Source organism: Neopelma chrysocephalum, unplaced genomic scaffold (genome assembly GCF_003984885.1).
Source record: "Neopelma chrysocephalum unplaced genomic scaffold, ASM398488v2 Primary Assembly neopelma1_22b, whole genome shotgun sequence".
Taxonomy (NCBI): Eukaryota; Metazoa; Chordata; class Aves; order Passeriformes; family Pipridae; genus Neopelma; species Neopelma chrysocephalum.
The window spans coordinates 10337852-10361114 of NW_020897690.1; the positions used below are offsets into that span (position 1 = coordinate 10337852).

Sequence of the window (23263 nt, forward strand, 5' to 3'; positions counted from 1 at the left end):
CAAGCTAAGGAAATAATGTTGTGTGTGGGTTTTTTGTATGTTCTGTTTCTTTGCTCATACAAATAGTTGATAGTTACTATAACTACCTTTGAATTGTTTATCGAAGGTGATCACTTTGTTCCTGCCGACGAACATTGTTTCCGTGAAGAACTTTTGGCCAAATTCCTATACTGGCTGATGGATACGTATGTTGTTGAGTTGCTCAGATCGTTTTTCTATATCACCGAGACCATGTTCCAAAAAAACATGCTTTTCTACTACCGAAAGTTTATTTGGGGCAAGTTACAGAACATTGGAATTAGGTAACACAAGAAAACTAATTAAACATTAATATATAGAAATACTGTGTTTTGTCGTGTAAAGTTATATTTCTGCTTTAATTTGTTGCCCATTTATCCTCCTTTTATTTACTTAATTTCCCAAAAGAAAATACAACCTCTGTAGCATGCAGAGTTCGTAATTTCAGAAATATTTTGTGGGGGAAAACTGATGCAAATTCAGAATTAGGAGAAACCGTTGCAATAATAAAATCCATTATGAAGAGGTTTTTGTTTTTTGATAAGTAAATTTTTTACACCTTTTAGCAGTGCGTGAAGCATAGTGATAGAATCTCCAGAGTATCCTTGTGAAAGTTCATTAAAAATACTCAATTTGCTTCAAGTGCCTTAATTTAAAAACAACAAAACCAAACATCTGCTGAAATCCTGTAATACTCTACTAATAAAATTCAGACAGTAGCCTTGTGGTTTTAGAAGTGGGTTTTTTGAGGGGATTTAGAAGGGACAGCTGCTTTTTTAGTGCAGGTGTGGAATTCTATGCTGGTTTTTGGTATTAAAAATGCATGCATGAATTTAAGTTAGGGCATTATTTAAGGTAAATTTTTAAGCAATTAAGTGAGAAAACAGGAAATACCTGAAGGCAATTTTAATGAACAGTGTTGTGCACCCATCTACACTGTTCACATCTTTCAGGTTTTCATTATAAAATGTTGGTGTCTGAGAGAGCTTTGGAACTGAAAAATGAGCATACTCAATGTCTTGTGTTTTACTGTCTGTTCTTTATGGTGAACCTTTTGCTTTCGCAGTGATCTGTTGGTCTACAATGTTACATGTGTGATTTTTCCCCTTCTGCCCCACCACACCCTGATTTCAACACTGATATCTCCAATGCAGCTCTTTGCAAATATGTTTGCACATAATGGGGCCTCGATCTTGTTTGCAGTTGTAGCATAGATGATGCACTTTAAATAGTAGTAGTAGAATGTAATTTTCAGTCCCACACATTCTGTTTGTCTTGTCTTCAAACTAACAGCCTTAGTGTTGCAATTAGTGTTTTATGCAGTTGTAATGTACTCAAAGGCTACTTTTTGTCATGAAGTATGATTGAGTAATTTTTACATAATAGATATACTGCTGGTTTTACTGGGGTATGTGATTTAAAGAAAACAAGTAACTTGGGGTTTAGCTCTTTTGTCCCTCTTCCCTGTATCCCAGAAAAACCCAAGGTGCTTTGCACTCAAAAGACCCTAATCTAGGCTCGTCTTGTTTCTTCTGATTTCCTCCCCATATATTTCCCCACTATAAAGGAAGCCCCTTCTCACCTTTGGCTCGGGAGGTCCCCGAACTGCAGATTATTGGAAGCTGGAGAAACATTCCAAGGAAGTGCAGCTGTGTGCTTGCCAAAGGCGTGTTCTAAGAGCAGGGTGTTTGCTGTTGGCTACAGGATACATAGTTTATAGGGACTTCTAGTCTGATCCCAACAACTACACTTAAGCTTCTCTGACTAGGGCTTTCAGCGCTGCTTTTTCCAGTGTGTAGTGCAATGTGAAGTCTACCAGTGGTCCAGTTTACTGCATTCATACATGTGGTCAGCTGCCTACTTCACGTGGGAGGAGAGAAATTGGGGGTTACAGATATTGGGAAACAAGTGTTTATGGCTGCCTTGGCCATTTTGAGGCTGTCCAAGCACTGTCCTCTCTTAACCAGCCAGTGTTTTCAGGTGCTGTTGGTGAATCAGTGCCAAAGGCTGTTGAGCTGCTTCCATCTTCCCTGGAGGAGGAGTATCTGGTGGCCTCAGTTGTTCACTAATGGCTGTTCTGTTCTGGTTCTCCTCAGCTGGAGCTGCTCAGAGCAATTGTTCTGAGCTGGTTTGCAGGAAGGCATTTGTAGCTACTAATTCCTTTCCATTTCTTCTGCATCTTCCTTTGGAAAAAGAGAATGGATGGAACAAGCATGGACTGAGTGGACCTGGATCTTACTTGTGAGCTTACCCTTGCACTGCATTGTCACTAGGGAGTAAATCCTCCTCCTGAAGCACTGTCCATATGAGTAGATCATTCTGTGCAGAATCCCTCTCAAGGATACAGACCATGGTTCTGACAGGGGACCTGGATCTCTGTGTTTGCCTTGCTGCATTGGTGGTGTGAGTGTGCAGGTCATTGCACACAGACAACTTTGTGTTGATTTTTGAAGCTACACCAAACTTCATACCCCAAATTAAGAACAGTATTTACTAAGAAAAAACATTTCACGATACGTTGCTTTAAGTTCCATGGCCTGCAGAATGTAAAGTTATGTTTAAAAATAGTGAGCACGGTGCTGTGGTGACAGCACATGTTTTAAGGCTCATGCCCTCCCTGTCTTTGCCATATACAGTGGCTGCCGAGGATTAAAAATGCTGCAGAAATTCTGAATCTCACCCGTGAGACTGCAGTGAGATGTCAAAAGACAGCAGGACCATCCACTCAGCTTCTTCCAAGTTCCCGTGCTTAACAGCGTTGTGAGTGTGCCAGTGAGAGCAGCACAGTTCAGTGGCTGCTGGATTAGCACACAGTCAAAATCATTAGCAATGCTATAGATGCCATGAAATAAGCAATGAATGTTGCTGAAGGCAAAATTACATGAAATTCTACAGCTGGCCAGAGGTAGTAGTGAAGATCTGCCAATAACTGGTCTTTGTTTTCAGCTTCAAAGGATGTCTTTATTTTTTTATGTAGTGATTGAGGTTGATTGTGAATTTTTTCCCCTCCCATCTTGAATGTGAGCTAAAGAGGGATGGAGATTTGATCATTCAGTTTTTTTCTATTGAACTGGAGTCACTTGATTTATCTTGGTGATCTACCTAATACTGTAGTAGAGGATGAAGTTTTATGTGGTCAGGAAAGAATGTAATTCTACAAAAAATAGTGATCTCTATCGGTGAAAAAACAGATAGGTCCTTTCTGCTTTACTTTGGGCAGCATCTGTACCAGGAATTTAATTCCAAAGTTGGAATATAAATCCTCAAAACTCCTTCTCAGTAATAGCTCAGCTTGCCTGCCCTGGGTTGTATACCTCAGATCCCGACAATCCCAAGTAGCTGGATCGTTAGCTTGTATGTGAGTTGTGCTGGCATACGAAGGCATACAGACATACACAGAGTATTTGTGTGCCTCTCGTACCTGCATCCTTGCCTTCTTGGGAGTCTCCCAGTGCATGCTTACCAGGTTTCTGCCATCCACCAACTGCCTTTTTTGGTAGTGTGGCCTCCTTTTGCTAACTGTCCCAGTGAGGAATGCGAAAAGTCTTCATGCAAGTTCAGATTCACGTTCCTTCTTTTGCAGGGACTTGAATTGCCCAGGTTCACTTCACAGCAGAGTACCATAACCAGTAGACTGTAGGGCTTTTTAGCCTGGCACATTTTGCCATTCTGAACAATACAAGCAGTGCAGGAGATTGATCCAGGTCTTTTATGTTGCAAGTGGGGTACTTTAATGCTGCATCTAAAGTAAAAGCAAGGGCTTTTGCTCCACCTCCTTTTCCTGACTCATTGTATGGGAAAGTATTGATTTGGGCTAAGCTACACTGAACTGTAAATCCTGACGGGGTGTCTGAGGGGAAACACATTTCCCAGTAAGATGAACTTACAAAGCTCAGAACTGTGACTTTGGGAGCCTTTGGTTTTTCATTATTTTTTACTGTTCACTTCAGCTGACACCTGCTCATCAGGTCAGTCCTGGATACCTAAATGCCCTTATGTTGTGTATGTATCTTATCATCTCAGTAAATTATAACTTTTAATAAGTAGTAGGTCCCGTAAGTGTTGGGAGTGGAACAGCCCATTACAGTGTGTCTTTCCTTGGAGCTTTCCTAACATAGTTTTCAGAAGGTTCTGTTCAACTTTGTTAATGTCTTTCAAACTTCTGAAACTGTCAGAAATATATGGCATCCTGCTTCTTGCATAAAACATTTGTCATAATGTTCAAATGTATTCTGCTAATCTGTGCTTAAATTTTAATTTGTGTTAATTAAGAGAGTGTTTTATTTGCATCAAGCAGAAATGTATACTCCCTTCTTATTGTATTACATTGTCATTAAGATACTGTGAAATTTTTCTGAAACTTGAGTTTCCATGTCACTTTCTGCAGAGGTTAGTATTGGTATTATCTTAGAAAAATATTTGGCATCAGTTATCATAAAGATATTACATGCTTTAACTTACCGCCTTTCCCACTGCTTACACTAACGTTGTATTTGTATTTCAGAAACCATTTTGCCAGAGTACATCTACGGCCTTTATCTTCAAAGGAGATTGAAGCTGTCCGTCAAAAAAAATTTGTTCTTATGGCATCAAAGCTCCGGTTTATTCCCAAACTAAATGGGTTAAGACCCATAGTAAAAGTGAGCAGTGTTGTTGAAGCACAAGCATTCAGCAGGGAAAGCAGAGAAAAGAAGGTTTTTATTTTCTTTATTGTTTTATGTGTATTTGTTGTAGGCAGCTAATAAACTCAGTAAGGGTTTTTGTTACATAAAACTAGTTTTGATGTGGTGAACTGAAACATTCTAATCAGAATGACTGAATTGGTCCGTTACAACTTAACTTCTCCTTTCCCAATGCTTAAATTACCATTAGCCTTCAGTTCCAGAATCACATACTTCTGTTTGCAAGCCTGTCTTATGGAAATGAGCCTAACAGAATGGCATGATTTGTCAAGTAGTCCCATTTTGTTTGGGATGGATGAGTCTGGCCTGTTGGGATTTACCTGAATACTGATTGTGCATGTTGATTGGCTAGTTGTCTGTGGAGCCAGATCAGTCCAGGGAGCTGAACAGTGATGAACTGGTGTGTTACAGAAGAAGGTCTGAGAAGGGCAAGGAAGCTGGATCGAGAACAGAAGGGAGATAGGAAGGAAGCTGAGAATAACTCTAGTGTAGGAACAGAGGCAGAACATGCAGTGCACAGTATAATCTATTTAATCTTTGCATTTGTACCTGTATAAAGTATCTCTAGAGGCTCAGCTGATGGTGCAGCTGGAGTTAGCATAAAGTCTCAGAGCACATGTTCTTTTTGCTATTCTTGTTGCAGTTGTTACCTCCAGCAGAGAGAATGAATGATATTTAAGAAATTACCTTCAAATCAGTGGCAGTTTTATTTGGTGGTGTTCATCTGTTTATCTCTGCAAGTGTTGATTTCCAAGAGTCAAGTACAGAAACAAAAACATTTTCCATAGGATTTAGCTGCACCAAGAAAAAAAAAAATTCTCCAAGGCTGTTTTATGACTTCCAAGTAGTTGCTGCAGTGATATTCAGGCTTTCTGAAAGCTTCTGTTGAGCAAAATAATATAGTAAATACATAAATTTAATCTCAAACTTCATATAAACATGAAATCTCTGTATTTCACAGAATTTAATATGTTTCAACATTATTTAAGGTGATTCTCTTTGGTCTCTTTAGATGAATCATTACAACACTCAACTAAAAAATCTATTTAGTGTGTTAAATTATGAGCGGACTATAAACACCAGTTTTATAGGCTCTTCTGTGTTTGGGAAAGATGATATCTACAAGACATGGAAGCAGTTTGTTATGAAGGTTCTTGAATCTGGTGGTGAAATTCCTCATTTCTACTGTGTAAAGGTATGTATTTTTAATTATATATTCACACTAGCTTTTCAAAGCCATCTTTTGCAGATACTTTTATAACCGTAATAGCTGTGATCTGACTGCATAATTATTTCTTTTTCAAAATAAACTTTCGTGCACAGACTTGGGTTGTTTTTTTGGTGTGGGTGGTTGGTTGCTTTTTGTGAATGGGTGTCCCTGCAGTAGCACTTCCTGTCCTTGGATATTTTTGTGTTCATCTTTCTGTGATGTAGAAGCTGTTGCTTCTGTACATGCACTGGATTTTTGAAGTTACATTTATACATTGGATATTAAAATGGGACAAAGATAGAAGCTCGGATATGCTTTTTGAACCACCATCCCAAATGAAAACCAGAAAAAACTTACTATGTGCATTTGGATAAATTCAGTGTCTTTTAAAAAATTGGTCTCAGTATCTCAGTATCATTAGTTTCTGTTGAAAATGAACACTTCTAGTGTTTTTTTTCCAACACTTTCCTTCTTCCACTTTGGAAAAGTGAGTGCTTGTCGTATCCTACTATTTGAAGGAGTTTCTTCTTCACACTTTTCAGTTATGTCTGGCAGGCAATATTTTGTGTTTGAGCTCAATTCATAGCTTTGAATTGGGGCAATGTATACAGATGTATGTAAATTATACATTTATCTATATTATAGTGGGGTGACTCTGTTATGTCTCATATGTTAGTTGGCATACTACCCTTTCAGTGATTGTCTCATTATTTTTCAAGCCAAAGAATCATGTCACTGACATAATTATACTAAGATTGTTGCTTCTTTAGAAGAGTTTCAGTTTTGACTATGACAAATGCAAGCAGAGGTAGGATTGTGATATGAGGTTTAGGAAAGGTAAAATATGTAGGTTTGCAGCTTTCCAAAAGCCCAAGATGTCACCTCCATGATCATATGGCAAGGAAAGTTTCTTCAAATATTTAAACATATAAAAATATCAGAAATTAACTTAAATGATCGAGGGTTCAGTGTTGGCTTTAAGTTGCATATGGTATCATCTTCTGAATTGTGCTAAAACTGATGGTTTGGACATCCCTTTTGAGGAATGCTCATTGATGAGTGGGGAAGAATTTTTCAGATAAGCAATGAGTTTTTGTTTTGTCACAAATTTGGACTGAATAATGCAATAATTTCACTCCTATATGATTTATATTTCAGCCTTGCTTATATACTTTTTTTTATGCTACCACAATATTTGCAGCTATACTGATGAATACATAATGGAAGATATTTCTTGTATTTCAGGCTGATGTGTCCAGGGCTTACGATACCATTCCTCACAATAAACTTGTGGAAGTGATTTCGCGGATCTTAAAGCCTGAGAAAAGAACTGTCTACTGCATACGGCGCTATGCTGTGATTATGATTACCACAAGTGGAAAAGCCAGGAGGTTCTATAGGAGACATGTATGAGTTGCTGATTTCTTCTGTTTGCTGTAAATATATTTTGGTCCAAGGAAAGATTTTGTTTATAGCTGGTTTTAGCTTTTTATAGTTGCAATTTGAATACTTCATAAACCCTTTTTTTAATAGTGTTTGATATTTTCCAGAGGTAAAAAAACTTCTTTTTTCTCTCTGTACTTTTTAAAGTTTTTACTCACTTATAGTGAGAATAAAGATAAATGTGTTGTGGAAATAGGGGTTTGTGAGGGAGACATTTCATTTTAACAGTAGCAGAATCGTTGTTTTAAAATAACTGGCCCTTTGACCTTCACTGAATAAAAAAGTCTATGATTGAATTTTCTATTGCTTTTGTTGTTTATTTCTTCACAATTTATGCAAATATGCAGGTTTCTACTTTCAAGGATTTTATGCCAGACATGAAGCATTTTGTGTCCCAGCTTCAGGAGAGTGCCTCATTGCAAAATGCAATAGTAGTTGAGCAGGTAAGTATTGTGGGGCTTCTTTTAACTGGAAAAGAAAGCTGCAGAAGAATTAGAGAAGATTGGGATTTTTGATTGAATGTACATATTATGTAGTGACACCACTTCTAGTTACCCAGTACCTTCTGTAGAAAGACTTTTGTCATCTCTTCTGTGATGTTTATAACAGGCTCTCAGTGTTCAGTGGGAGGAGTGCACCAGGCAATAAATCTGACAAAATGTCCTTTTAGACTTTTCCCAGATTTTCTCACTGTTGTCTCAAACTTTCATTTTAACCAGTGTTTTCTTTTTCCCAGCTTCATTGTTTCTTGTAAGAGTTTTCAAGTGAGAAACTAACTATCTAATAAAGAAGGACTTCAACACTTGCTGTCTCCAAAACATGAGAGTGAGAAAAACGTATTATAAACCAAGTAGCTAAGAATGTGGCATCTTGAATAGCAAACTTCACAGAATAGAAAGATGGCTTTTTTTTAAGAGCTTATTTTATGCTCATTGGAGAGCTTATTTTAAAGATTATCTACCAAGGTTGATAAGAATGAATCTTGTTTTGTTTTGTCCCATTTCTAGAGCTTAACTTTTAACGAGACAAGTACCAGCCTGTTTAATTTTTTTCTTCAAATGATACATAACAACATCCTGGAGATTGGGAACAGGTAAAAAAGAAGTTAGTTTTTCTTTGTATAGCATGCTTGGTTTGTTTGTTTGTTTTCTGTTAAGGATACTTTTAATTGGCTCAGGAGACTTTTGATAGCTTTTTTTAAAAGATTTTTATTTCATGTTAATTTGAAATTAGGCTCCAAAAAAGTGTGAAGAGTTTAGAATCAAATTTATGCTGAATAAAATTTCTCTTTCCTACCTGGATGATGTTACCTGTACCTATGCATTTTTTCATAGATACGTTAACCTTCTTCATCTAAAACTTTAAGTGTAATTCCAAGGGAAAATACTTAAAAATGTTGGGATCCACAGTGGTGAAAAAAAGCAAGGTGCCATCCAAGCAAAAGCCTTGTTTAGTCATTTCCGTGTAGTGTAAAATTAAACCTTTTCTGCATGGTTTTCCTATTTGGCAAGTTACAGGAAAAATAAAAGGCAATAGCAATAGGAATTAAAATTTGGCAACTCCAGAATTAAGAATCAAATGTTATAGAGAGTAGCAATGCAGATTTCTTCTTGTGTTGGTGCTTACCTTTTACCTGTAGGTGGCGAATGTGTACCATGTCTAGAAAGCAAGTACTTACATGATCTTTATTTGTAAATTCAGAGTGAGGTGTGTTAGAATGAATACCTTCTTGCTCTTGAAAAAATACCTTTATTTTAGAATACTTAATCTCAAAGGACTGAGGGAGAGGGAGAAAAGCTTTCAAACAGGCAAACAGAAGAGCGTTTATAGGTTTTTCTGGCATTGATGCTTACACTCGCTTTGGGAGGATCATGAGGATGCTGATGTGGCATGACTTTAAGAATGACTAACCAACATCAGTGTGTTTCATGAAAGTTGACTGGTTTTACAGAAAGCACAGTGTGACAAAGCCAGCTTCGCACTTACTTGAGTTCAGTCAAGCTGTAACAAAAAATACTGTTTGTACTGGAATGAGTTTGCACCTTTTAAGTAGCTTATTCTCATTTGTTCAGAAAAAAAAAACAAAACTGCAAATAAGTTTAGTGAATGAATAGACTCTTTAACTGATGGTTCTCAAAAAGCTATCACAGTCAACAGTCACTTGATGTTTTGAGAAAAATACTGATTGTTGAGCTGGGCACCTAGAAGGAATCTTTGAATACCATTTGATACATTTATCAAATGTCTGTAAAAAAGTAAAATTCCTGCTAGGAAAATTTGAAGATGACTCAAAACATAGGTAAGATCAGTGCTCAAAAGTAGTATGTGGCTCTGATATCCAGTTGCATAATTTCATTTTGTTCAGCTTCACTAAGCCATTCATGTAGTAATGTTGAAATGGACATTATAACATCTCCCTATTTCAAAGAAGCGTTGTGAAAATAATTCCCGTGTGTTTTGTGAGGCATAACCTTTCTGTTGCTGCCAGCACAGAAAAAGGCACAAGTTCTTGGAGGACTTTGTCTTCCATGTCATATCTAGATTTGATACATTACTGTTACTCTGTGTGAACTTATGGGGTGTACACAAGCAACAAAGTAGAAGTATTAATTAACCTCCCTCTGCTATGTCTGTGTGAACTCCTTGAAGCCATGAGAAACAAATCAGGATTTACTTCTTTGCAAAATGACAACTGACAACTTCGGTGAACTTTTCAAGCAGGGCAGGGGGGAGGTTGACTATAATTACAAATAATAAAGGTTAGCATTTCACAGGATGTAGTGATTTTTCCTGACTAGAAGTAATATAGCTTCATTCCTGAGGAGCTAAATGAGGAAATAAATGTGATTTAGAGTGTAACTGGGATGTATAGAACCAGGTCGTGCTCTATTGGGCTAAGCCATCAAAAATTTCTCTAAAATTAAAATTATATTTATTTGTGGGGGAAAAAAAAACACCAAAAGAAACAAACCAAAACCAAAAACCCCCTGAAAATATTTTCCTTGTCCTGGTCATGCTGTGCAAGTATAAAGAAAGATAAATACCTCAGCAAAAATTAAAAATAAATACATTATAGTTTGAAAGATCTACCCAGTGCACTTGTTTTTTGTACAAGAACACTTCTTTTGAAACTGTGTGAAATGTAACATAAAGAATTAAAAAGCTCAAATGAAGGCTATCTCTGCAGCTGAAGGAGGCATTGTGGTTTGAGATCAACTATAAGATTTCTTTCATTTAATGACAGTTGTCTCCTAGAGTTTGTTAATATGAAAAGAATATGTGTATTAGTTGGGGTTTTTTCGCTCTTTAAATTTCTAGATCCATATGTAGATTCTTAGATGAAAGAACAAACAAATATAAGTGAGGCTAACTGGCAAACATGTAGTGTATTTCTTATTGAAACATATGTTATACTTGAAATAAAAAATATTTAATGGCTATTGTGATCTTGTTGCATGTCTTGATATTTTGTTTTCTTTTATTCTTTACTAGGTACTACTTACAGTGCTGTGGAATTCCACAGGGCTCCATTTTGTCAACCTTACTTTGCAGCTTATGCTATGGAGACATGGAAAACAAATTGCTCTGTGGAGTGCAGCAGGATGGGTAGGGATGCTTTGTTCTGTGCTCTGTTATAGTAATGCAGAATATGTAATATATGCATTAGTAATTTTGTCAGAAGTTTAACTTTCAATTTCAAGGATTTCCAACTCTTCATTAGGAGTGTGGTGCCCACAAACATCTTTGCAGCTTCAGTGAAACTGTGGTTATTTTGTGTGGCAATTTCCATTTTTGTCATAAGATTAGGAGGAAAAGTGCTGAAAAGAAGCTTTCCTATATCTTTGGTAGGAGAATTATTCCTACGAAGAGAACCATATTAGGGATGCTGTAGAGAGTCCGACAAGCTGCTTTTGTACCTCTAAGAAGTTTATGGTTCTGCCACGCTCATTCCCACATCATCTGTGGTCTTTTGACCTCAAACAAGATGCAATGTTTGTTACAGGCTTTCTGATACTCCAGAGTTCTGCCTGCGGGCTTTCCAATCCACTGTGTGTAAATCTTAACATTTTATCAAGGACGCAGCTCTATTGCAGACTTTTTATGAGGGATGTTGGTTCTTGTTTGAAGCCCTGTGTAAATCTTGGTAAATCTTCTCAGTCTTTGTGCCCTGCATGTGCTTGCTTCTTAGGAGCTTGATAGAAAGCTAACCTGATAAAAGCTTTACCTCTTTATTAGCTCTAAAAATATTGGGGTCCCTTTTCCCTCCATGTGAACTGGAGATAAAACTGAATCCCAGATCAGGGTATTTAGGCATGAACTAGACCCTGAAACCTATTTGTGTTCAGACATCTCCCTTCATTGCTGCAAATTCTATCCTAAGAAAGAAAAAAGAAACTGAGAATTGTGTAGGAATACTCCAGATAAGTGCATCTGTCTGGTATTTCTTCTTGGGAGGCTCACTGGGCAAATCTCAGAATTTTAAACATATCCCTACAAAACTAGTAGAGTTCTTACAGGCCCTGGGATTCTGTGATGAGTCTGAACAGTTGTCTATTGCTTTCAAAGGATATTGTTTATGAAACTGAAATTATGAAACTGATTTAGAGGAATGCACTCCTTAATGTAGCAGCTGGTTTTATGAAAAACAGATTTTAGAATGCTGCTTAGGTGCCTGTTGAATGATTTTGATAATTTCCTTTATCCTTTAAGTCAAAAGAATAATGTGGCTATTGACTTGGGTAGGCAAAGGTACAGCTGATCTGACCACAGTGATGACAATACTTTTGCTTTGAAGAGGAGACTTTACAAGATCATCTGCGGAGCTTCTGTGATCTGCTAGGCAGGATTTATCAGAAAAATATGGGCATGCTTGGGGTCTTAATTCTGTTGGAAAAAAAAAATTCCAGCCTTTATAGTGGTAGATGGCAGTATGTTTTACATTCAAGTTATAGCTTCATAAACAAGTTATTATATGGTAAACAAAGTTATTATATGGTAAACAAAGATAAAGAATTCCTTGTCTTATAGATTAAGATAATGCAAATTCTGCCTTGGAAAAGTGTGCAACTCTGCATCCAGGGGAGCTACTGTGGAATGGCTTGTGTGCTGTAAATTCCTTCATGTTTCATGTAGCCAGTCCCTTTACTTTCTTTTTTTTTTTTTTTTTAATTTATATGTAGGAAAGAAACAGAACTGATAATTTCTTTATGAGTCTGGATTTGGAGATCATATGGGCCTCTACCATCTTGTGAATTAAAATGGGCACATTGTTGCTCTAAAGAGTATGACAAAAATTTGAAAGGATTACATATGAAAAAATCTGATATCAGTTTCTTCTTGATTACAGAGTCCTAATACGTCTCATTGATGACTTTTTGCTGGTTACACCGCATTTATTGCAGGCAAGAACTTTTCTAAGGTATGCTATTAAAGACAGTCTTTAAAGTAATAAGCATTAACACCTTTTACATAATTCTTTTTAGTCTTTATACATGCTTACACATGTAGGTGTATTTGTTTTATGAGTTAACAGTCAAGGGCTATTTTGGAGTCCTTACTTTGTGTAAGCGTGGGCTTGGGAAGATCCTAATAGCTACATTCTTGATAGCCAGCTAACAATCTGTTGCAGCTCAGATGGTAGGGGATTCCTGTTGAAGTTTGAATTATGGACCTACCTACTGACACTGATGAAGCTTCCAGCAAAAATTAGTAGTGCACTAGTGACCAAAGCAGCTGACAGGTGTCTTTTAAGACCAGTTTCCCTCAAATTTTGAAGATATCTTATTTATATTCTTAAAATGTTTTTATTGAGCAGTTGTGCTGCTACTTTCTGTTCCCTGGGAAAGAGTGCAACTTTTGTCTGATCCAATATTGCTAAGAATTTTCTGGTCATTAACATTCCATGATGAGTATCTGAAGATACCAATAGCATGGCAGCATGCAGTTCACACAGAAGTTTTAAACCAGTAATTCTGTAGAGTGCTTCAGAACTACCTTTTCTTTTAAAATTCTTTTAAATTTCTTTAAAATTTCTTTTAAAACCCCAAAGAGGTTCCTGCTTACCGTAGGTAGGAGTGTACAGTCAGTCCAAGGAGAGTTCTGCTGATGCCAAAGCCAGTTTAATGGATCCAAAGGACAGGTCTTGAAGCTTAGGATCTGCAAAGCAGTCAGTTGCATCATGCTTTTCAATAGTGAGAAAGATGCAGCTCTCTTGTGAACCTGAAATGTGATGGAGGAATCAGTTAAGTACAGATTGAAGTATAAATTGTATGAAATAGTGGACAATGTACTTTTAAGACTTCATTTATCCTCATTTCCTTATCAGAACAGAAAGAAATTTCTAGGGATCTGTGGGTTTGCAGTTCTGGAAATGATAAACTGAACTAACAGGCGAGGGGTACCTCAAGCTAATAATCTTTATAGCATGTTTTCAGCACAATGTCATTTGCAGTAGCATTGCAGATGTTGTCCTACTTGCCCTTTGAAGTTACCTACATCTTTGTTCTATATCAACTTCTGCACCATCTGTGTTATTTTCTGTAGAGAAGCAGCCTCTTCTGTGAGAGTTTTCCAGAACTGCTTACAGATCCTCTGAACTCTATGCCACAAATGGAGTAGTAACAGTTTTGTCTAGTGTAGTATTGCAACATGGGGACTCAATAAATTAATTTTGAGGAGACAGCATTATAACTATGGCACCCCAAGAAGAAGAGCCTACCTCTTCCTCTCACTCTTTAAAAGGATGAAGCCTGCACATAAGTACATTGCCAAGTAAGACAAATTACTGCTTGTCTATGACACCACTAATCCAACAGCGGTAGATAATCAGCAGGCATTCTGCCAATGAAAACATCCTTAGGGGAAACTTTCTCCACTAAGTTCAAAACCTGTCATCAAATAAATGAGGTTACTGTTATATGGGTTCTCTTGTTTTGTTAACTTTCAAAAGCAATAACTCTTATCTGTCTTTTTCCAGCGATTATGATCTCAGTGGTTTCTGTGAGTGTGGTTTATGCAGTTTGTCTCAAATGTTTCATGGCTGAAGTGCTTAATTTGCATTAATCTGTGAAATTTGCATTAATCTGTGAAATTTCTTCTCCATTATCCTAAAGTTTATTTTATGTATGCATTTACCTCTAATATCCTCACTTTTGTTTATTTCTAGCTGTGTTCCTTAACCTAGAGTTAACCTAAAGATTCCCTTTATTCTTTGATTTCTGACCTTTTCTGCTAGATCTTGTTTGCTTTTGTGGGGGGAGTTAGGCTAACTGTTTGTGTCTGTTTTAGGACTCTAGCAACAGGTATTCCTGAGTATGGCTTTTTAATAAACCCAAATAAGACAGTCGTGAATTTTCCTGTTGATGATATCCCAGGATGTTCCAAATTTAAACAGCTGCCAAATTGTCGTTTGATCCCGTGGTGTGGTTTATTATTAGATATACAGACACTTGAGGTTTACTGCGATTACTCCAGGTAAATAGAGTTGTAAACTCCAGTGTCAGCTTTACAGTGTATTGTACATAGTGTGAGAGGCAAAAGGGTGTCTTGTGAATGGTGTAATTGAATTAACTGCAAAATATATTTTACAATTCTGATTCTTATACAGTAATCTAAACACTTTAGTCTGTTGTGCAGCTTGCTGTTTTCTTCATTCCACCCTGGTGGAATGTGCATATCATTAACACCATCAAATGTGGCTAACTCACTAGCAATCAGAAGGCATATACCACATGATGGCCTCATGGTTCTGAAAAAGTTTATTCAGTCACCTCAGTTCAGCTTCTGTCACCACTATGCACTGTGTTGCACTTGATGTCATATAACTACATTTATAGTTTTGAAATTATTATTTTTTGTACCTTCCTAAAAGAAACAGGAAGTATTATGCTTCAGATAGGGATTGGGATTGCTACAGATTGGGACTAATTTGGTATAGACTGGAGGGACTAGTAATCCTTTCAACATCAGAGGTGTTCCCTTCAGATGGTAGTGTAGGGGAGAGATAACTTCTTGACTATCTACACAAAACAGCTCAAAGTGGGATAGAACTCAAGACAGGACAATGTATCCTACTAAAAAGCTCTGTAGACCCTTCACTTGGACTACTAGAGGTGGCATTAGACATTTGCTAAAGATTGAAAAGAAAGAACTGTTTAAACTCAAGCATAATATTGCTGCCTTACTGACCATTTTTAGTATAAACAGCGCTTCATGCATTTAAGTGGGAAACTAGGAGGATGTTTTCCACCAACTGAATGGTAAAGTTCTTCAGTGGCCTTCCTAAACAGAAAAGCTTGGTCAGTTTAGGAAAGGAATTTGTATGACCTGATTTTCCATAGCAAAGGACTAAAACCAACAGCCAAAGAGATTTATTCACTAGCTGTATTTCTGAAAGAAACAGTTTATGTTGATAAATGGCATCGGTGCTACTGGTCTTGGAGACACTAATCAGAATCATAAAATCATAGAATTGTTTATGTTGGAAAAGACCTTTAAGATCATCAAATCCAACCATTAACCCAGGACTGCCAAGTCCACCATGGTGTTTGTTACAAGGACTACCTTGCTTCTGATAAGCTTGACTTAAGTAACTGGAACACTGGTATTGTTCCAGCAACTAAGATGGCGTCAAGCCTAAGATCCTGCATTGCATGGATCATAGATTATAACCTTATTGTCACTGGAGTAATTACTAATGCTCTGGCTAGACTATGTGTTTTAGAAATACATTTCATTTGTGTTTAAGGTTATTGGTTTGGCTTTTTTTTTATCAGGGTGAGTTATTCAGCACTGAAACTGTTCCTTAGGTAATACCCTTAAAGCCACAATGTCTAGTCTTTTTCAACATTGCATTTAGTTATGGCCATCTTTTAGCTACTGGCTCGTTGATTAGCAGGAATCTCTGTAACGTGAAAAGTTTAATGAGGCTTACTTTACGGAATTTAATATAGTCTATTAGCCCATGGAGTTTAACTACTTTTTTTTCTTTTTTTTTCCAGTTACACCTTTACTTCTATCAGATCAAGTCTTTCCTTCAATTCAAGTAGAACAGCTGGGAAAAACATGAAATACAAACTGATTGCAGTCCTCAAACTGAAATGTCATAGTTTATTTCTTGATTTACAGGTGAGAATATGAAAATGGATGTTTGGAAATATTGTGATTATGGATGAAGAGCATTAAAACTGCTTTGAGTTGTAACATAAAGAGTTTATTTTAAAAGGTAATTCGTATAATTTGGGACTGTTGACATCAACTATATTGTAGGGTCTTCCAGAACTGAGCCTGCTAACTTAGTTGCATAAAAGAAATTTTTGAAGTTTAGCATAAAACGTTTTTTATCTAGATCTTCAACAAATCCTATTATGACACTAAAATATTCTTAAGGCTCTGTTTCTGTTCTGTTCTAGATCAACAGCCTTAGAACAGTTCTCATTAACATCTACAAGATATTTTTACTTCAGGCTTACAGGTAAGTCACGGTCTTCTGTACTAACTGTCAATATTTCATTACTCTTTCTTAACACACGGAGGAGCTATGGATTAGAAAAAAGTGTGTCATATAAATTGCAGTGTATATATGTGTGTAATGTGTGCATTAGTAAATATCTGTAGCAAGTCAAGTTATTCTTGTTTCAACACTTCTTAAGTAAAAGGATTAGGATTAGGATACAGGATTATTTGATGTGTGTGTTTAAGTGATATTTCACTAAGTTGATTTTTGATGTCTCTTGGTATTGACAACTGAATTCAAGAAAACCAGTTTGTTTTGCTTCAGGAGTATGACAGGAAGCCTTATTAACCATTTTATATTTAGACCAGTTAAATATTAATCAGTTTATATTTAGAACTTTGTATCTATTAAATTCATATAGAACTTTGGCCAGTATAACTAGGTAAAGTGAGGTTTCATTCTACCAAGTTAACTGCAGTTTCTTACCTGCTGATAATGTCTTAACTGCTCCTTAGCTGGTAGTATCTTGGTCTCCGTGAGCTGGTCTTGATCAGCAGAGGAAATGAATGTTTTAAACAAAGATAAGGGAGAGAAATTAAAACTGATAAGCAGGTTGGGAGAAAATACTAAACTCTGTGCATTGAAAACTTTGAATGATTGGCAGCAGAAAGTAATTTTTTTTGTTGTTTTAACATCTTTTGCTAGGCTCATACTTGTTAGGAAGTGACATTTTAGTTTTGTTCTTAAAATCATCTTGGTCTATATTAAAACTGTATTCTTTGTCCAAGAAGTGTAATTGGGTTTGTCTAGTACAGCACTGATGTGTCAAACTTTTGTGTTGAGTGACTTATAGTTTTTCTCTGATGTTGGATATGATTACTTAGTTACTTCTATATGCTTTTAGGGTAATATTCTAACAATGGTCTTTATATCTTATTTTAAAAACTGTCTACAGCTGCATGTCAGGTTAATTCAGCCAGAGACCTCAATGCAGCTTTAACTATTTGAAAATGTCAGAATTTTTTAAAGTGATTGCAATACACTAATTTAATGAACAAGTATATACATTGTTGAATAATTAAAAGTCAGCATTGTAATTGGCTATATTCACATAAGCAGGATTATAATGCCAGAATCTGAAGGAAAAAAAGGGGGGAAAAAAAGTCAGCAGTTTTAAAGTATTTTCAAACAGGTGTAAAGAGGCATATGATACAAATAATTTCTGTAGAATTGGCTTCCAAATACACAAACTAGGGAGTATCCTGGTCTCTGGAACACCACATCATTTGGAACTCTGTTTTCCTGTATACCTGAACAGAATTTGTTGTGGAATTTTCCTTTGTTTTTATTTCCTCTCAAACTCTTTCATGTGGGTGTTGTCTGGTGGCATGGTCTGTGATATGGAATTGGTGACGATGTGTAGTTTATTTTTCCCTGTGCACAAGACAGTTGTTGTCCTCAGAAGAGAATTCTATTACCAAGGCAGATGGCTTCAAGATCTTCTTTCAGCATAAAACCTAGAAACAAATATCCTGTGTGTCTGACACTCCAGAAATGTGTATATCTGGGAGAGGTGTCATACGGTAACAGTGTTGATATAGCTAAAGACTGTTGGGTGCTTTTAAATGTTGTATAGTGCCTAAGGTATGTAATCATAGTTGCACTTGAAATTGCAAATGACTTTTGATTAAATAGGCTGGTTTTTGTGAACAGGTTCCATGCCTGTGTTCTCCAACTTCCATTCAACCAGCAAGTTAGAAAAAATCCTTATTTCTTCCTAAGGATCATCTCTGAGACTGCGTCATGCTGCTATGCTATCCTGAAAGCAAAAAATGCAGGTATAGGTTGTTAATGACAATGAAGTAGTTGGTTTTGGGGGTTTTTTTTGGACAAATGAAGCATCTTGAATATGCAGTCTGATATTGTAATTTTTAGATAAAGATCAGGAATGAAAAATATGGAGTGTATGATAAGAATCACAGTCCATTTTTCTTCTTAAACTCAGTTTTCTGAAGATTGAGATTCAGGCTTTAGTTTTTAGTTTTCTGCTGGCCTAAGAGCAGTATCATTGACTAAATAGATCTTTAGTAAAAAGTCTTGAAGTAGTTTTATAGAAAAAGAGGAGAGATCAGACATTCTTCCTGATGCTCATCATTTTCAGTGACATTATTTTCCTGTTCTGTCTCTAGGGATTGCTTTAGATAACAAAGGTGCATCTGACATGTTCCCTTCTGAGGCAGCAGAATGGCTCTGCTACCATGCCTTCATTGTCAAACTGTCAAATCACAAAGTTGTTTACAAATGCCTGCTAAAGCCCTTAAAAATCTGTAAGTATTCAACTATTTTTACAGTTTTATCTAAGGTTAATTTTAATAAATATTGGCAAGTAATGGATTTTTCAAGTTTTCTCATCATAAAATGTTGTTATAAAAGGTACATTAATATGTTTTCTGATTTTAATCAAATTTACTAAGGATAAGTTGGCAAATTAAAATGGTGTGTTTTTCAGCACTATATGTTCTAGAGCCTTGTCCTTACAGGACAATTCTTGATGTTTGGCACTTAGTAAGTTTGTACAGTTCAGAAGGCTTAATAAGATAGGGGTAATCATATAAGCATTCTCAGCAGGTGTAACTAAATGAAATATAAAAGCTCACGGTCCTATTTTTAAAAATATAGATTAACTGGCAACTAAATAAGCTCCTCCGACAATTTAAACTCTTACCAAAAAAAGTGTCACTGGGTCACTTTGAAACAGAAGCACTGGCTGCACTTCATGTGCTGTATTCTTACAGAGTCGTGGTGTTGGCATACCTCTGACACTTCTACTTGGTGAAAGAAGCTGCCTGTGTCCCTGGCTTCTGGGGAGCTCTCTCCTTAAGCAGCTGTGTGGTCTGTCCGTTGGCCAGCCACAGAAATAATAGAATTTTCAGTTCTAAGATGCTAAAGGTGAACAGCAGGAGGTTTTCCTGAAGCAGTTTGTACTGTTGATGAATCTAGCTGTGCTGAAGGCCAGACTCTCAATGCTGACTCTGTAGTTTGCACTCTGAATGAGTCATTGCTTGGGCAGTTTTATTATACAATACTGAGAAATTCTTCAGTCTCATTCCAGAATAACATCTATTTGATTTGAAATGTATCATAAGCTTACTTTGATACCTGTACTGAGGACCAGTGCCCCCAAAAGAGAGCAGTTCTCCTTTTGAAAGGAAGCATTTTCTTCCCAGATCAAAGGCTTGCAGCAATGCCTGAGTGCACAGTCTGATTTTTGGTGGTGCAGTGTGAATGTATCAAGATGTCACTTAGACAGGAACAGACTGATGATTGGGATTCTACCAGCCATGTTCTTGACAGCTATGGACTTTCTGTGTGGAGCAGAACTCCAGCAACCTCTCCCAGAGAAGCTCCTTCTCTGAGTTACTCAATGACGCCAAAACCAGAGGCCCCATGTCTGCTCACTGCTGTGGAGAAGTACCGGGAGTGGCTGCTTGCTTCACTTGGAGAGGGCGGGAACTGAAAAACTAAGCAGGGAATGCAATAGTCATACCCTGTAGGACAGTGGCTTCTATGGGACCTGCCTCACTTCTCTAGGATCCATATAGAGCACATTTGAGTTTTCATTTTTAATGATGAATGTTTTGCTCTTGGGATCTTTGGCTGGCAGACCACAATACAAGCCGAAGCTCCCTCATCATTCTCTGTGCATGCTTTGCTATTGAATCTGATAGTACCTTCAGGGTGAAGGCACAGCCCCAGGCAGCGTTATTGCTCAGCAGAACCTTGTCTTCCATGGCTGCGTGCATCTGCCATAAAAGTGGTTTCTGCCCTCCACAGAACCCCTCCATCACAAGTGGCAGGGAAAATGGACTGGGAAGTAAGGTGCAGTTTCCCTAGTGTGAATAGTGATTGTCACTAGGCTCCTTCTGCTGTACCCATACAGCTGCTTGCCTAAGTGCAGTACTGGCCTGAAACTTGCATGTGGTCCAAGCCTGTGTGCACAGTTTCTAACCCAAGAATGGAAAGAGCGAAGGCTGACCATCTATCGGTTGGCTTCTCTGGCAGTGAGAATTGCCCTTGAGAAATGGAATCATCTTTCTTCCTAAATGCCTGGAAAAGCCTATTAACATTCTATTGCTGAGTATTGTGGAGGTGGAGCAGGAGAAGTCCAAAGGTCAGTAGAAAGTTAGTGGTGATGTTTTCTTGAAAAGAGTAATTTCCAGCTATTCTTTCATAAATCTTACCTTATCTAAGGCAGAATCTGTTCTTCACATCCACAGTGTCAAGACAACCCAGTCTTTTTATCTACAGGGCCCGGTTTCTTTTGTAAATCTCTGAGACTTCAGGTAAACTGCTGAAAGGTCAAGGGTTTAGAGATCTTTGCTTCATAGCTACCTAAACAATTAGCAGGCATTGACTCATTCTACTATCAAAGTAAGACAAAAATTTTTGTCTTACTTCTGGAAATCAGGTAGCACATGTAGATGTTGGAATAGTCATGACAGGGAAGTCACTGACTCAGGTGTGATCCTGTAAAGTTAGCTCAGTATCTCTATACGGTAGAGTAATCTGTAGCACAGGATAACCAAGACTGGTAATAGCCCCTGTGTTGACTTAACAGCTACATTTTTTTGTTGTCATTTTTGAGTTTGTATTGACTGTATAAAACCTATTACCCTTGTAAGATCATGTTGTTGATAGTAATTTTTATAAACATGGAGGGTTTTGTGTCCCTACACATGCCTTTCCATTACTCTCCACAGGAAATCATACCAAGCTCATAGGTTTTGGAGAGGAGGTTCTTCCCCCAATTCCCAAACCTGTTAAATATCAGCTTCAGGGGCTTGTCAGTACGAGTTGTCATCATTCTTCAGAGTTAAGTATTTAAAACATAGTTACTGTTTAACATCTCTCCTATTATTACCAGCAGGGAAAGGAGCAAGAGTCTTTCTTTATCATGATAAGATATAAATACATCATCTGTGTCCTTTCCAAGTACAGGACAAATGTTTACTGAGCACTTCTACCTTTCTGCACAATTGACAATTTTGCTGACTCTGTTTAGGTGACAGACTTAAACTGTTGCTAGGATTTTACGTGTTCCTCCTAATCTTTAAAAAGTCCTTTTTACTGCCTGTAATTCTGTTGATGGGACATTCACTGACCTTCTGTGTTTCAAACTGTTATGTTCTCCTATAAAAAATTAATTCCTGATAATCTCATTTAGTCTTCAGTATTTTCCACCATAAGGGTGGCTTTCCAGTTAGCCTCTCTTCTCCTGCATGGAAACATAGCAGGGAGAATTGCTGTTTCCAGTCTTATAGCAAAAGGTACATTTTCCACGTGATTTTATTTTTTTTAATCTTTTTTTGCATATGTCAGTTCCAGGCATAGGCTACTTTGATGACATATCTGAAAGCAGAGGGAAAAAGAAACAGTTTGGGAATACTTTTCTGCGACAGATAAGGACCCGTCTCTTGTCCTTAGCATTGTTTAAGATAGGGTCTTTCAAAGTAACTGTGGCTTGACAGAAGGCCTTTTTTGGTGGAAAAAGTTATTGAATAAAGTGTCTTATACTTTTCAAAAATATTTAATGAAGTTCTCAAATCCAAACAAATAGTGTTACAAGAAATGAAAGTAGGAGGAATTTGCTCCTTGGTTTTCTTTGTTAATATTTTCATGTACAATTTTGAACCTTTTTATTTATTAGCCTTATTTAAAGGTAGAAGAGTGGTAACATTTTATTTCAGCTTTTTATATCCCCGTATTCCAGATGTTTCAACTTTTTAATTGGATTTAGCTATTATTGATTTCATTACTTCATTAGTATTTTCCCTAAACGACAATTGATAGTTACTTGCACTTATAATGAATTGTTTCTGATATTTGGTAGGTAAGATGCAACTATTCAGGAAGATCTCAAAGGATACTATGGCACTACTGAAGACAGTGACAGAACCGTCTCTTTGTCAAGATTTCAAAGCTATCCTGGACTAACTGATTGATATTTATTTTATAATTTTTTCAGGTTTGAAAATAAATGCTATGCCTTTAGGTGACTTTTCTCTCTAGTTTGTTTTGATAGAGTGGACCAAAATCAACTTTGTTCAGAAGTTCGGATACCATACAAGGACTTGAAAAGAATACACAATTTTGTTAATACCTTCTTGTTTGTGGTTTTTTTGTTGTTGGCATTTTTGTTTAAATTCACAGGCTATTTGAAGTTATTTACTTGGTTTCATTCAGTGATTCCCATCCTCTTGATGAAGGAATTATTAAACTATGTTCTGTACAAAATTATCTACTTTCATGTTTCAGTGGGTTGTTTTGAAGGACTGTTCTTTACTTCTCTGTGTTGCAGACTATTTTATAATAAAGTGCCTGGTTAATTGCAATAACACATACTTGTTTCCGGTGCCTTTATTTTATAGTAGTCTTTAATATTCTGCCCAGCTGGGT

General features: G+C 36.9%; 1 protein-coding gene across 6 annotated transcripts in view; it reads left to right on the top strand.

Moving 5' to 3' along the window:
• TERT (telomerase reverse transcriptase) overlaps positions 1-23206 on the top strand; it is a 26919-nt gene extending 3713 nt beyond the window's left edge. For 3 of the 6 annotated variants that reach the window (XM_027679665.1, XM_027679692.1, XM_027679701.1), the window contains 14 exons: positions 107-302; positions 4523-4712; positions 5713-5895; positions 7156-7317; positions 7701-7796; positions 8361-8446; positions 10846-10959; positions 12701-12772; positions 14641-14826; positions 16353-16479; positions 16764-16825; positions 18521-18645; positions 18997-19134; positions 22698-23206. In XM_027679665.1, coding sequence (XP_027535466.1) covers positions 107-302; positions 4523-4712; positions 5713-5895; positions 7156-7317; positions 7701-7796; positions 8361-8446; positions 10846-10959; positions 12701-12772; positions 14641-14826; positions 16353-16479; positions 16764-16825; positions 18521-18645; positions 18997-19134; positions 22698-22801 — 1841 coding nt within the window. In that variant the 3' untranslated portion in view covers positions 22802-23206. Of the gene's footprint in view, positions 1-106; positions 303-4522; positions 4713-5712; positions 5896-7155; positions 7318-7700; positions 7797-8360; positions 8447-10845; positions 10960-12700; positions 12773-13421; positions 13595-14640; positions 14827-16352; positions 16480-16763; positions 16826-18520; positions 18646-18996; positions 19135-22697 lie in introns of those variants that run through there. The other 3 variants (XM_027679683.1, XM_027679675.1, XR_003533647.1) reach the window with 3 other exon arrangements.
• Positions 23207-23263: the final 57 nt, after the last annotated feature.